The sequence below is a fragment of the Microtus oregoni genome, unplaced genomic scaffold (genome assembly GCF_018167655.1).
Source record: "Microtus oregoni isolate MIOR12 unplaced genomic scaffold, Mior012 000012F_ref0000307, whole genome shotgun sequence".
Lineage (NCBI taxonomy): Eukaryota > Metazoa > Chordata > Mammalia > Rodentia > Cricetidae > Microtus > Microtus oregoni.
In genome coordinates this window covers 52,733,330-52,749,559 of record NW_024543071.1, presented here as the reverse complement: position 1 = coordinate 52,749,559, position 16,230 = coordinate 52,733,330, and the positions used below count along the sequence as shown (strand labels likewise).

General features: G+C 39.9%; 1 protein-coding gene across 1 annotated transcript in view; it reads right to left on the bottom strand.

Annotated features, from left to right (window-relative positions):
* The window catches only part of CUNH11orf80 (chromosome unknown C11orf80 homolog), an 82,250-nt gene that overhangs the window by 56,971 nt on the left and 9,049 nt on the right, over nt 1-16,230 (bottom strand). Inside the window, 1 exon segment of the mRNA XM_041662194.1 lies at nt 12,764-12,817. Within this exon segment, the coding sequence (XP_041518128.1) occupies nt 12,764-12,817 (54 nt within the window).

The following is a 16,230-nucleotide window of genomic DNA, read 5'->3' as shown; positions in this document are numbered from 1 at the left end:
CTGAATAGAAAAACAAATAAAGTCTTAATGCTCTGCAGGAAAATATCAACCAGTCTAAAATATATATAATGGAAGTCCCAGAAGGAGAAGAAAATTAGAATAAGAAAGAAAAATACTTTTTTCCCAGACTAACAGGTAGCTTAGAAAGGAAAAATAGTTTAAGAGCAGGGACAGAATTTCCTAAAATTTAAGATGCTAAAAATCTCAGCAAACCCCAACCAAGATAAAAGCAAAGGAATTCACATTTAGGTGAATACTGTCAAGGCTACAGGCAGGCTGGCTGTTCAGATCTCTGGAGCTGGTCAGCCAGTCCAGCCAATAGGTGGTGAGTTCCAAGTTCAGTGGAGGGACTGAAGAAGGCACCAGACTTTGACCTCTGACCTTCACAATCTGCCAATAAGAGTGAGTGCTCAGTGTTTAAAAACACAAAAATTATTTAAGTTTAAAGTGTTACAAGAGGCAGAAGAGAACCTGAGTGAATGTGTGCTATTGACATGACCAGCCATGACAAGGACTACAGCCTCAGACCCATGGGAAAATGTCAAAGCTTTTCCCCAGCGTGAGGTTAAGATAAATAAATGGTAAGCCTTCCTTTCTAGTCCAAGGGCAAATATTGATAGTACGTGTAGAAGATGTCCACCGTAGCTCTCCCCCACCATACTTACAGCCTGAAGACTGCTCCCCTAGAGCCTATTCCTGAGCTCCGTTAAACCTGCCTCCTAGTTCACCTGCACTCAATAACTTTGTATCTCTGTTCAACTGTATCATAGGAGGCAGTTTAAATCACATTTGGTTTAAACATCTGACTGTTGAGGTTGTATAGAGCCAGGTGCAGGTTTATGGCTCAGTGGTTAAGAGCACTGCCTGCTCTTCCAGAGGTTCTGAGTTCAATCCCCAGCAACCACATGGTGGCTCACAACCATCTGTAATGAGCTCTGGTGCCCTCTTCTGGTGTGCAAGCATAAATGCAGGCAGAACACTGTATACATGATAAATACATTTTTGCCGGGTGGTGGTGACACACGCACTTGGGAGACAGAGACAGGCGAATCTCTGTGAGTTGGAGGCCAGCCTCGTCTACAAAAGCTAGTTCCAGGGCTGGAGAGATGGCTCAGAGGTTAAGAGCATTGCCTGCTCTTCCAAAGGTCCTGAGTTCAATTCCCAGCAACCATATGGTGGCTCACAACCATCTGTAATGGGGTCTGGTGCTCTCTTCTGGCCTGCAGGCATACACACAGAAAGAATATTGTACACACAATAAATAAATAAATATTTTTTTTTAAAAAAAGTTAGTTCCAGGCTGTTACACGGAGAAACTCTGTCTTGACCCCCCTCCAAAAAAATAATAATAATTGAATTTGTGCCCACGCCATTCTCACTCCATATTCCCTTTGTGTGGGCCCATGGTGTTGTCCAAGACCTGAGAGGCTGAGCACATTGTGGCTGGTGAGTTTCTCGGGTGGGTGAGCCCTATGAGCATTAGAGTTCCTCTGCATTAGAGTTCCTCTGCACTGAAAGTAGTGCATGAAGAGTTGATGCTACATTTCTGAAACATCACTTATATCGCTGATTTTCCTCTTCTAAAATGTGTCTAAGTTTGTTTTAAAACAGAACAATAGCCACTGTAAATCATGACCTCAAACCACAATTGCCTAAAGAGTGCATCTGCACTGTCTTAGCTTCACTTTTAGAAACGCGGTGGTACAGCCACTTTGTTTACCGGTGCATTCTCTGCGAGCGTTATTATGGTATCAGGTTAAAGTACAGTAGTCAGGCCGAAAACCATGAGTTTGTAAGGCAAACAAAATAGCAACTGAATGTCAACTTGGTCACCATCACAGGCTTCCCTATGCAGCCCTAGCTAGCCCTATGTAGACCAGGCTGGCCTTGAACTCATAGAGATCCACCAGTCTCTGCCTTCCAAGTGTTGGGATTAATGGTGTGTACCACCAGATCCAGCTTTAAATCATTTTCTTATAAAAATAATACAGTTCATTTCAGAAAATTAGAAAATTAAGAAAAGGGTGTTAGATATGATGACTCACACGTGTAATCCCCACTCAGGAGGCTGAGGTAGAAGGGTTGTGTGTTCAAGGCTAGCCTAGACTACAAAGCAAGACTCAAAACAGAAGGAAAAGGTGAAAATAGAGAAAAAAGGGAAAAGCAACAATAAAACATCTTGGGACTAGCAAAGGGCCCAGTGGGTAAACTTGATCGTCACACAAGCCTGATGACGTGAGACCAGAATCCAATCTCCAGGATCTATGGTGGAAAAGGTAAAAATCAACCCCTGACCGTTGTCCTCTGACATTCACATGTGTGCTGTGGTACACACCTGCTCATACTCACATATATATACAGAGATTAACAAAACAATTGTTAAAATGTACACAATGATAATGTTAGCATCTTACTGTATTCTTTTTAGAATCTCCATATGTCTTTTGATACAGTTGTATTCATAACATTTACAATATATCTGCTGCTTTTTTACTTAGTATGTTATATGCATTTTTCATGTTATAGCATAGTCATCTAGTAATTATTTAATGACAAACTGTTTGTCCAAATGTAGCATACTGCCTAGTTCAATAGTAGAACATCTTGCTCAATATTTAATCCCCACACCAAGAAAAAAGATATTACCATAAATCAGCCATTTTTCTATTAATAGGCATTTAGTTATGTTCACACTTGCCCCACCCACTTCTGTTAGCGTGAACAGCAGAAACACCAGGAGCTCAAACTGTGTCCTTGAGCAAGTTATTGGGTTTGTTTGTTTGTTTTGTTTGTTCAAGACAGGGTTTCTCTGTAGCTTTGGGGACTGTCCTAGAATTCACTCTGTAGACCAGGCTGGCCTCGAACTCACAGAGATCCACCACCTGCCTCTACTTCTTGAATGCTGGGATTAAAGGTGTGTGCCACCACCACCCAGCTAAGTTATTTGATCTTTTAAAAACACCTACTTCATAAGGTTGTTTTGCGAATAAGTGAAGCATTGAATGAATGCATAGTGCATGCAGCACAGGGGTTATTCTGAGCATATGGTTCTCAATACAGGCTAATTAACTTTAATGACTCGAATTAATATCTTAATGCATACAGTTTTTTATTCCATTGAAAATGTTGAGACTAACTGAAGTAGAATTAAGTTTAACAAACTTCATATACATATATATATATATATATATATATATATATATTGAGAGGGGATAGAGGTAGAGAGAGATAGAGAGAAAGAACAAGAAGTGGGGGAAGAGAGGGTGGCACTCTTCAAAAGAGGGACAGAAAGCTCCATATATATTTTTATGGTTCTTGAAATTGTCTTTTTAAAAAATGTGTCACGTAATAGTAGCATTCGTAATTTAGATACAAGTTCCATTATAGTTTGCTAGTGATTGGGAGCTAAGCCTAAGGATCTGTTCTCAATCCCTGAGCCCTACCTGGTCAAAAGAGAAAACAGACTCCTGCAAGTTATCCACACATGCACTGAGGCATGAGGTGCACAAACATACTTGCAAAAATAAGTTAAAACATAATAAGATATATTAGGGAGGGTGCTAGAGAGGTAGCTCGGCAATTAAGGCTGCTCTTCCAGAGACCCCGAGTTCAGAGCCCATCAGTCACACTGGAGGCTCACAACTGTCTGTAGCTCTCCACAAATCTAATGCCCTCCTCTAGCCTCCATGGGTGCTAAGCACACACATAGTACACAAACAACATGCAGCCAAAACACCCATACACATAAAAATTAGAGTTAAAAAAAGAAATATTGCTGGGTGGTCGTGCAAACTTTAATCCCAGTACTCAGACGGCAGAGGCAGCTGGATCTCTGAGTCAGAGGCCAGCCTGATCTACAGAGCAAGTTCCAGGACAGCCACACAGAGAAACCCTGCATCAAAAAAAAAAAAAAAAAAAAAAAAAACAAAATTAAGGGAAACAAAAGAAGACAGAAACCAATTCATTCTAGTTTCTTTGGTCTTTAGCCAACCTTTATAAAATCTTCCCTAATGGAAGGCAAATTTGGCAGCCAGAAAGTACCAAAAACTTGGTCTCATCTGGTTTAATGGGTAACTAGTGATTTATGAAACCACAAAATTCTTCTCTTTAAACTTAGGATAACAAGCTGATGTAAGTCTGGATTTCCTCATCTCTGAAACAGATAACAGGTCTGACCTACCTCTCAAAAAAATGAATGATGTCATGTCTTGTTTAAAGAACAGGAGAGCTGGGCATGGTGGCTCATGCTTTTAACCCCAGCTCTAGGGAGGCAGAAAAAACGTAGAGCTCTGTGCATAGTATGTTCCGTGTCAGGCAAGGTTACATAGTGACATCCTCAGGGAAAAAAAGGAACAGGAGAAGTTAATTATCATTTCCATAACAGACCTGATTGAAATCTGATTGAATTGAATTATGCGTCTTTTCACAAGGAAAATGAATACATCTACAAAACTACAATTTTTTAATTTTTTTTTTTATTTTCGAGACAGTATTTCTCCGTAGCTTTTTGGTTCATGTCCTGGAACTAGCTTTTCTAGACCAGGCTGGTCTCGAACTCACAGAGATTCGCCTGCCTCTGCCTCCCGAGTGCTGGGATTAAAGGTGTGCACCACCACCACCCGGCAAAACTACAAAAATTTAAAATTCTATCAAAGACTTCAAGTTTTGAGCTCCTATTACAGAAAAACGAGACTAAAGCTATAAGATAGCGTTAGGGGTGGGGCAGGTGTTAGGTAATTTCTCAGTCTTAGAATTGTTGGCCTTCTAAGGTGTTAAATTGTAACAGAATTTTATTCTCTGGCTATAAAAATGTCAGATTTATAAATTCAAAGGTTGATCATTATAAGATGCTCTGTCAATGTTGAACATGCTTAGACCTGTCAATATTTCTCATTGACTTTTCAAATAAACTAATGAGCAGGGCAAAATTAAACGTTTAGTGGGGGGAAAATCCAGGACTGTAGCAGCTCATGAGAGACACTCTCCAGCGGCTCTTACGAGAGGCCCTGGATGCCACCCGAGCAGCATAAAAACAGAAGAAAAGTTCCCTGATGGCACAGCAAAGCCTAGTATTCTTATCTGGCTTTTTGAAAAAATTTAAAAATAAAATTTTTCTGACTTAGAAAAAAGTAACTATTTTTAAAATGCCTAGCCAAACTGGATAAAGTTAAATTATGCAAAAAAAAAATGGAGGACTAGGAGTGTAGCCAGGAGTATTGCCCTTTACCTGGCTTGTTCAAGGTCTTGCCATTGATCCCCAGAACTGCAATAAATAATTTAAATGGAGCTAATTGGAGGAGGTAAGAATATGGTTGCTGTCTGTCACCCCATTAACCAGCAGGGTTCATCTGGCTGATTTGACGAGCTAGGCAGTTGTCCTCTTCCTCTGTCACACACTGTATGTGTGTTCCTAATATAGCAGGACTGTTCTTCAGCCAATGTTATTTGAATAGCTGTCTTCCCTGATAGACCCTTGAACAAGCTCTTACATGGAAGTAAATAGATAGCAAATATAATATGAAGAGACAGACAGTAAAGTAGGCAGGGACCTATAGATGTGGCTGTCTTCTATTAGCAGTTCACCACTCTTTTTTCTCCCAAGTAAAGGAAGCAGTTTCTAGAGCCAAGCAAGTTGCACAAACTGGAAAAAAATCAAGTTTTACTAAATAGATATATATTATAGAAGTAATTCAGCAGGCAATGTATATATAAAGTAAATATAAATTATTTATATATAAAATAAATAGAATTACACACAAGTGAATAAGCATACAGTGTTTAACAGAATTTACACATTTGAATGTAGTTATGAAAAACTCTAAGCACCTATTTATCTATCTTAGTAATTGTCTTAGTTAAGTAATTGTCTTGGTTCTGAAACACCATAACCTAAAGCAACTTGGGGAGGAAAGGGTTTATTTGGCTTACATAACCCAAGTCACCATCTATTGAAGAAAGCTAAGGCAACACAACCAGATGGTTAGTTGGAGGCAGGAGCTGATGGAGAGGCCATGGAGGGGTGCTGCTTACTGGCTTGCTCCTTATGGCTTGCTCAGCCTGCTTTCTTATAGAACCCAGTACCACCAACCCATGGGTGGCCCTACTCACAACGAGCTTGGCTCTCCAACATCAGTCAGTAATAAGAAAATATCCTACAGGCTTGCCTACAGCCTGATCTTATGGAGGCATTTTCTCAAGAGACCCACCCACCACCTGCCTCTCTGATGACTCTAGTTTGTATCAAGTTAAAATGAAACTAGCCGGTACAGTGGCCATCGCTCTTGAAAGTCAAGAGGATTATTCTAATTGATAGGTGGCATCAAATCTGATCTGCGTGAGTTTTTTGTTTTATTTTTCGAAACAGATTTTATCTTTATAACAGCCTTGGCTGTCCTGGAACTCACTCTTTAGACCAGGCTGGCCTTGAACTCACAGAGACACGTCTGTCTCTGCCTCCTGAGTGCTGGGATTAAAGGAGTGTGCCACCATGCCTGGCTTGTTTTGTTTTTAATAAGCACATAGGAAATCATTCAAGGAGGAGCCTAAAAGCACTTTAAGAAAAGATTTTTAAAATGTATTTATTTTTATTTTATGTGCACTGGTGTTTTGTCTGCATGCATGTCTGTGTGAGGCTGTTGATTCCCTGGATCTGAGGTTACAGACAGTTGTGAGCTGCCATGTGGGTGCTGGGTTTTGAACCCATATCCTCTGGAAGAGTAATCAATATTCTTAATGCCTGGCAATCTCTCCAGCCCTAAAAGCACTTTTAAATTAATTTAATAAACAATTGTATATTACAAGGATATAATTAACAAGAAATTAGTTTATTATATAACGAAGAAAAAGGGAGAAACTCACTTCTCTTAAAAAGGCAAGGTTTCTAACTCTGGAGAATTGTAAGAATGTTGATATCATTATAAAGAAATCTTAAAGCAGGGTGGTGGTGGCACACACCTTTAATCCCAGCACTTGGAAGGCAGAGGCAGGTGGGTCTCTGTGAGTTTGAAGTCATCCTGGTCAACAAATTGAGTTCCAGGACAGTCAGGGTTGTTACACAGAGAAACCTTGCCTTGAAAACTTTTTTTTTAAAAAAAGGAATCTCGAAAAACCAAATAAATAAAAGAAATAAATACATCAAATAGCAATTTAGGAAAGCATGTTACACATTCCAGAGTAACTCCCAAACAGAATAGCCTGCTGCTAAGCCTGAAGTCCTGAGGTCCTGGGGCCCGTGTAGGGAAGGAGAGAAACACTCCTGTAAGTTATCCTCTAGCCTCCACATGTGTGCCATAACTAAAGGAAGAAAGGCACACTTGTGACAGGACTTTGAGGACTATCTTCTGGGTCACCACAAAAGCTCAGGGAACACAGCTCCCTTCCAATCCTGCCACATCCTATTTTATTTGCAGAGCTGTCCCTTTCTGTCACTTCATGGCAAGGCAGATATTCAATAAAAGTTACTGAATGAAGCAGGGCGGTGGTGGCGCACGCCTTTAATCCCAGCACTTGGGAGGCAGAGGCAGGCGGATCTTTGTGAGTTCGAGACCAGCCTGGTCTACAAGAGCTAGTTCCAGGACAGGCTCCAAAACCACAGAGAAACCCTGTCTCGAAAAACTTAAAAAAAAAAAAAAAAAGTTACTGAATGAAAGCATGACTCATTAGAAACTGGAGATGGATAAAGAGAAAATGAACCTAAAGAGGCAGGACTCTTGGGAGGCTGTGCTGGTCAAGTGTTTATTAACTCAGCATAAGTATGAGCCTGTTTGTAGAAAATGACCTGGAATGCCCAGAAGGAAGAAGGCAAAGAAGTGAAGGCAACGGAAGTTAGATTATTCCGGCAGTTCAGCTCCCTGAGAGAAGAGTGGCACCTCATTCAGGCACCGGCGAGATCAAGCAAAGGATGAAGGTGACAGTGTGCTCACACTGAATTCAGAGGTATGCTACTCATTTTGAAAGATATACAACTCTTTAGCATCTGGACCCTGATGATTAATAAATCAGCTGCCAGAAACTCCCTGATGAAGCTAATTAAACAGTGTAAAGACAGTGAACCAATTTAAGCAGTTTGCTAACAGTGTTACAGGAATGTTAAATAAATAATAATAGTAATAAAGGCATAATTAATGACACATAAGCCAAGGAGCTAAGGGATTTGAGTCCTAGTCTTGGCCAATTTCCTTTGTGAGCTTCACTGAGCAATTTATGCTACTAATTAGTATGAATAAATAGCATTATGGAGTGGAGGTTAGTATTATGAGCCCTAACAACTGAAGGATTAAGCTGAAGTTGGCTACTAAATATGACTGACATTGAACAAATGACTCAATTTTTGCTGTATACTTGATCCATAATATTTCATATTTGTACAAAGAGCTACTCACTCTTTATCACATTCATATAAAATATATTAAACAAAACTATTTGAGTTTTAAAAATTAAAAGTTAAATCTAAATCACTATGACACTATCTAAATTTTGTATTAGTATAGAAAATGTGATTTCTATAAATGATACTTGATGCTTCCTCCCTACTAGTTACAATGCAATAAACTGACTCCTTGTTGTTATGGGTTTTCATTTTTCAAAGCACTTTCACAAATATTAATTGAAGCAGCTTTACCTATAATCTGACCACTCCTTGCACACACATATTAAATATTAGTTAATATAATAGAAAATCCTATTACCTTGCCACTGCTCATAACATATTTCCTCTGTCTATATAGAATTACTTCTTTCAAAGCACTTTCAAACATTTCAACTGCAGCAGTGGCATTAGGAATGATCTTTCCATTTTTTGTATCATCCCATGGAAACAATCCCAAGAGGAAGAGCAACTAACAATAATAGAGATGATTTTGAGGCAACTGATCCATGACTCTTTTTTAGAGGGGAGAATTGGGTTTTTTTTTTAATTTTTTTTTGTTTTTTTTTGAGAATTGGGTTTTTGAGACAGGGTTTCACATAATCCAGGTTGCTCTTGAATTCACTAGGTAGTCAAGGATATCTTTAAACTTCTGATTCTCCGGTCTCCATTTCTCAAGTGCTGTGACCACAGGCATGTACCAACATGTCCATGACTTTTGAATTTGGATTCAGAGCTCCCAAAAGTCTTGGAATCAGAGCAACTCTTATGGCCAGGAAATTGATGCCTCCTTTCTTCCAAGATAGCTTAGGAGGCAGTAGAGCAGAGTGACTAAAATCTAAGTATGAACTGAGCAGGGGATATAGCTCAGTTGAAATTGTGATTGTTTAGCATGCAAGAGACCATAGGTCCCATCCCAGCACCTCATAAATTGGGCAGCGTTTCTCGAAAACAACAATGAAGAAATATAAGTATGTGGGCCAGACACATGCCTTTAATCCTGGGATTCAGGAGGCAGAGGCAGATGGATTTCTGTGAGTTCAAAGTCAGCTTTGTCTACCTAGCAAGTTCCAAGGACCAGCCAAGGCTACTTAATAGAGACTGTTTCAAGAAATCAAAAACAAACACACAAGCAAAAAACAAACAAAAACCCCTCCTCTGTAATGAGCACAGGCCTAAAGTATAATAAATGTTCACTAGAATAACCACTGTGATAATCACTAAAGAAAGAACATTCTACTCAAACTTTCACAGACTGTCTGTTAAAGAGTTAAAAGACTATGTCTCAATAAAAATATGATATCATATTAACATAACAAAAACAGTTTTATCCTTATTGTCTCTTTAAACATTAGGACTTGGGCTGTGTAAACAGAAGGCTTGCTTCTAGGGAAAATGCTCTAGTTCTAAAAGCAGTTTATCCAGGTTTAGCTACTATGCAACTTTGAGCTATAGGCAGGCATGCTGGGAAAAGTGGGATGTGCTGCTTCCCCAAGCATAATCTGCCTCCATGGGTGTGGTCTTTTTGAAGGAATATTATTTTAAGGCATATTGCTTTTGTTTATGCTGCATTTGTTTAACTCTGTGAAGCTGTGATTCTTTGCCTGTCTAAAACACCTGATGGTCTAATAAAGAGCTGAACAGTCAATAGTGAGACAGGAGCAAGGACAGGCTGGGCTGCAGGCAGAGAGTGTGAACAGAAGAAAAAATGAGGAAGAAGAAGAGCAAGAGAACAAGGAGAGGAAGACATCTGGGGCCAGCCACCCAGTCTGTCACAGAGAAAGAAGTAAAAACAGGTATACAGAAATAGAAAAAGATAAAAGCCCAGAGGCAAAAGGTAGTCAGGATAATTTAAGAAAAGCTGGCAAGAAACAAGCCAAGCTAAGGTCAGGCATTCATAACTAAGAATAAGCCTCTTTATGTAATTTATTTGGGAGCTGGGTGGTGGAGCCCCCAAGAAGCCAAAAGAATAAAATATCACCCAACAGTTAGTTGTTCCCAAAGCGTATGCACTGTAGGTACTAGAAACTCAAATATCAATAATGTTGTTATGAAGGAGAAGAAAGGCAAAATTAGATGCTTAAAAACATACTAGTAAATAACTGCTAAAAACCACAAAAAGATCTAGATATTTTTTTATAAAGTTACAGATAAGTTCCTACAAAAACTTTAAATAAAAACTCATTTAAATTAAATTTGAAATGTAAATAATAACATTATGATGATTAATGTCGCTCCAGCCCGCGTTCAAATTATCAAAATATAACTGGCAGAATAAAATATATGTGTCTAGTTACAAATACCTGCAGAGCACACATAATTAGAGTTTTAAAAGTAAAATTCTTTTGTTAAAATTTGTTCATTTTTAATTTTTAAATTTAAATAATTTTTTTAATTTTAATGAGTATTTTGTTTGCATATATGTATATGCAACACAATCATGCCTGGTTCTCACAGAGGCCAGAAGAGGGAGTCAGATCCCTAGGATGGAAGTTATAGGCATTGTGAGCTGTATTGTGGGTGCTAGGAACTGAACCTCAGTCCTCTGTAAGAGCAGCCAGTGCTCTTAAGTGATGAGCCATCTTTTCAGTCTCAAAAAGTAAAATTCTTAAACCATACCTTAATTCTAATAAAAAATTATAATAAAACTGATAAAATGTTCTATGTTATTACAGACGAAAACAAACAAACAGCAAGAGATGGTGATGCTCCTCAGTGGTAAGGCACTTGCCTTACCAAAGAATATGCAAAATCCTGGGTTCCATCCCAAACACCACAAAAAGTAATAGCAATCGCTTGGGGAACTAGGGCTATAGTTTGGAGGTAGGTAAGGCTTCTGCCTAACATGTGTGGGGTCCTGGGTTCCATCCCCTATGAAACCTAAACTTGGTAAAATTTACATTTTAACAATTAAGAGGGGAACACATTCACTGGCTAGATATTTCAAAACCACACAAGCACAGAAGATAAAAAATGGAAGCACAATAGTTCTCTGACCATTTTGGTCTCTTTAAAGTAAATGCAGACTCTTTCTAAGTCAAAGAAAAGATGATGAAATTATTAAACCTACAATCTTCAAAAGTTCCTAAACTGCAAGATTGCTCTTGCCACCAAGCCTGACAATCTGAGTTCAAGTCCCAGAACCCACATAGTGAAAGGAACAACTCCAACAAGCTATTCTCTAGTACACACACACACACACACACACACACACACACACACACGAGCACACACATGTACAATAAATAAAGTTTTAAAAAATTTATGCTTCTCCTGTAAGCCCAGCACTTGGAAGGCAGAGGCAGGTGAATCTCTGTGAGTTCAAGACTAGCTTGGTCTACAAAACAAGTTCCAGGACAGCTAGAGCTAAACAATGAAACCCTGTCTCGAAAAAAAAAAAATGAGTTCTGAGTCGGGTGGTATTAGAGCATGCCTTAATGCCACCACCACCCAGGAGTTAGAAGTGGATGGATCCCTGAGTTCAAGGCCAGCCTGGTCTACAAAGCGAGTTCCAGGACAACCAATTCTACACAGAGAAACCCTGTCTTGAAATAAATAAACAATTTTAAGTTCCTAAACCATACTAATGTTAACATATTTTTGACATATAATATAGAGAACAGTATTACTATATTACTACAAGGGGAACCATTTATGGTCCATTTCTGAACTACATAGGAACAAATCTTCTTTATCTGGGAAACTTCTGCCTGAGTTGTACAGAGAATAGTCAGAAAAGCTAGAATTACCTGGATGCCATGTCCATTCCTGCATCTACTTAGCTTCATTGTTGCAGTGGAACTGCCAGATAAAATGTAGGATAAAGCGTTACATGAGACACACTTATACTGAAAAATGAGGGTCTGAGGCTGGAGAGGTGGCTCAGGGTTAACAACACATACTCTTCTTCCAGAGGGCCTGAGTTCAGTTCTTGGCACCCCTGTTGGGCAGCTCACAACCACTAGAATCAGGAGATCTGACTTCCTCTGTAAACCCTGCAGGCACCCACACACATGTGGCATACACACGGAAACATATACATAATTGAAAAATAAAATACATCTTTTAAGTTTTTTATATTTTTGTATTTTTTTGAGTCAGGCTTTGGAGCCTGTCCTGGAATTCACTCTGTTGACCAGGCTGGTCTCAAGCTCACAGAGATCCACCTGCTTCTGCCTCCCAAGTGTTGGGATTAAAGGCGTGCTCCATCACTGCCTGGCTAAAATTCATCTTTAAAAGCATCTAGTGTTTATCTCAAAGTGTAATTTGAGTGGGTATCCTATATTTTTTTTTCACTAAACCAAGGAATTATATCTTTCAGAATAAATGTACTTTAGAAAACAACAAACTTATTAACAAAAAGAGATTTAGTCTCCTGGAAGTTAAGTAATTGTTTACCTCGTAGAAACTTCTTGAAGACCAAGCCACCATAAACACTTCCTGTAGAAGCAACTGTAAGAAAAAAATACAAAAAATGTAAAAACAATTAAGTATATTTGACTTTAAAAAAAAATCAATGGGACCCTGAAAATACTGCCTTTAGATATGGTACATTAAAAGGAGCCCTTAGTAATGAGTTCAGCACAAAAGAGGGCAAAAATGGTACTAAAAGGCACAATGCATACGTGGGGGTTGATGACAACCAGTGGCAATTCTTTTCACCTAAATTTAGCATCTATAATCAACGCCAGGACTGTTCCTCTAGATGCTGCTATACTTGAAAGAACAGGATTGTGGGAAACTCTAAACTGCAGCTATTGATCAGAGAGCATGGTGCCAGCAACTAACTTTGAGTGTAAGAGTCAATTAAAATATTGGCCCTTTTGAACCAATTTTACTCTGAAATAGAAGATATTTTGCCAGTCAATTGGCTAAGAATTATTTGTACCCAGATACCTAGATTTCAAAGAGCCGAAGTTCTTTGTCCTCTTTTTAAACTGAATTTAATTAGAACTTTACCGCGTCTTTTCAGCATCCTAGAGGCTGGCCCTCCCTAACGCCGATGCAGGGAGAAGCTGTTCTGAGTGCGCTGAAGTGTGAACCTCTGTGATGGAAAAACCAAAGTCGTCGTTTAAAGAGTGGGCTTAGTGAATCTAAACACGGAGCACTGAAATAGCTAACACTCCTCATTCCCTTGCTTCTGAATGTTAGCTGCTAGGCTTTTGCCCATCAAGATAGAGGATCCGACCATTCTAAGAGCAAAGATATAATGACACTGATATTAAACAAAATGAGGTTTCCTCAACAAAGAGTTGGAAGAATAACTGGATGTAGCCATGGAGCCGATCTGGGTGCACTATATCCTGTGAGCTGGTATGGCAGGTGAGTCCCTGTGAAAGAAACTGGACTGTGCAGTCCGAGGTATCTGTCGCTGGGAGAGGCTTTACAAAATGGAAAGTGGGGAAAGACGCTGAACCCAACAGCCTGAGCTGCCCCCCCCCCATCTCGGGGCATGCTGAGAAGGACCCAAAGGAAAAGAGACATGATTGTCAACTGTCAACATGTAACACTGAAGTCTACTTTCTCCAGTGCTTTAGAGATGATTATCATTGGCAGTGATGGGATGGACCCTGACAAGGACAGCCTCCTCCTGGGTCAGGAGCACTTCTGTTGCCATGGAGACATCCACATTGAGTGGTATTCACAGAAGAAATTAGCAAAGGACACCAGGTGTGGTAGCACACATGCATTATGTCAGCCCTGGGGAGGCTGAGGCAGGAGAATTATCACAAGTCTGAGACCAGCCTGAGCTACACAGTAAGTCATATCTCAAAAAAGCGAGCACTGGGGCTCAGTTATAAGAGTGCTTGCACAGACAAGGATTGAGCCCATAAACTGGATAGATGGTGGCACCATCTGTCACCCTAAGACACAGGAGTCGGAGGAAGGAGGATCAGGAGTTCAAAGTTGGCCTTGAATTTGAGGCCAGAGTGGGCCACAGGAGACCATGAGCCAAAAGGAAAAAAAGAAAGAAAGCCGGGCAGTGGTGGTACAGTCCTTTAATCCCAGCACTCGGGAGGCAGAGGTGGGAGGATCTCTGTGAGTTCGAGGCCAGCCAAAGCTATAGAGGAAAACAAAAGAAAAGAGCATCCAACAGTGCTGTTTCTGCCTCCTTAAGCGACGGCAAAGGCAGGCTGGCCTCCGGTGAGTGACAGCAGCATTTGGTGCCTCCTGATAAAGTCATTGCCTGTGTTTGTTATTAAACTTCATAACTTTATCTTTTTTTAAAAAAAAGATTTATTTATGTATTATGTATACAACATTCTGCCTCCCTGTATGCCTGCATGCCAGAGGAGGACACCAGATCTCATTACAGATGGTTGTGAGCCACCATGTGGTTGTTGGGAATTTAACTCAGGACCTCTGGAAGAGCAGCCAGTGCTCTTAACCACTGAACGATCTCTTCAGCCCCCATAATTTTACCTAAATGGCAAAAAAGATGAAAAACTGAAGGAAATTACCTCAAAAATATGAAAATCAGGGAGAAAATTTTAGAAAAAAGTTTCATAAATCCACTATCTAAATAATGGAAACTGCTGTAGAATAACCACCAACAAAATTTCCCACATCTGGGGGCTCAGTGGTTAAGAGCACTGGTTGCTCTTCCAGAGGACTTGGGTTCAATTCCCAGCACTCACATGGCAACTCAAAACTGTATGTACCTCCAACACCAAGGTACCCAACACTCTCACATAGATACACATATAGGCAAAACACTAACACACATAAAATTAAAATAGATAAAACATTAAAAAAAATTTTCCCACTGGGCGATGGTGGCACACACCTTTAATCTCAGCAACTGGGAGGCAGAAGCAAGCAGAGCTCTGGTGTGGGAAGTCCCTCTATATATGTATTGCTTTTATTTGCTAATAAAGGAGCTGCTTTTGGCCAATGACTTAACAGAATATAGCCAGGCTGGAAGAGATATATAGAGAGAGAGTAGGCAGAGTCAGGGAGAAGCCATGTAGCCACCACAGGAAACAGGCGCCTCCACAGGAGCCCGCTGAAACTTTGCTGGTCGGCCAAGACCTTGTGGTGATGCACAGAGTAATAGAGATGGGTTAGTTTAGATATAAGAGCTAGCTAGAAATACACTTAAGCTATTGGCTGGATCAGGATGGTGCATTCCAGCCACCATACACAGGGCTATTTCCAAGCCGCGCAGTGCACTGTATGGCAGATTCAGCTTTTACTCAGATAAAAGAGTTTATGTGCTGCATGCCCAGAGCTGAGGTGGTGAGGACGGCTCCCACTCAGCAGTCCCAGATCAGATGGTGAACTACCTCCACCATATTGAAAGCCTGAGAGAGGTGGAGCTAGCATCCAGGGCCACTGTGACCAAGCTGCTTACAATTTTAAAAGTGCTCCTGGTCAGAAAATTATTGCAGACTGCAATAAAGACAAATTCAGATCAAAAAGACTTCTTTTGGATATATTGGATAAATGTACATAGGCTTAAGAGAGAGAGAGGGAAAAAAGTATAGACACTTATAATATAAAAGAGTACAAGCCGGGCGGTGGTGGCGCACGCCTTTAATCCCAGCACTCGGGAGGCAGAGGCAGGTGGATCTCTGTGAGTTCGAGACCAGCCTGGTCTACAAGAGCTAGTTCCAGGACAGGCTCCAAAACCACAGAGAAACCCTGTCTCGAAAAACAAAAAAAAAAAAAAAAAAAAAAAAAAAAAAAAAAGAGTACAGTCAGTCATAGATTAAAGGAATAAAGATAATAAAATAAATATTAAACTTTTAAAAAAGTAATAGAGTAAGGCAAATAAGCCACATAAAGATGGAAAACATACAGAGAGTCTGGATTATGTATATTATTGTGTTTTCTTTGAATTTTTTTTTACTGTGAATGAGTTA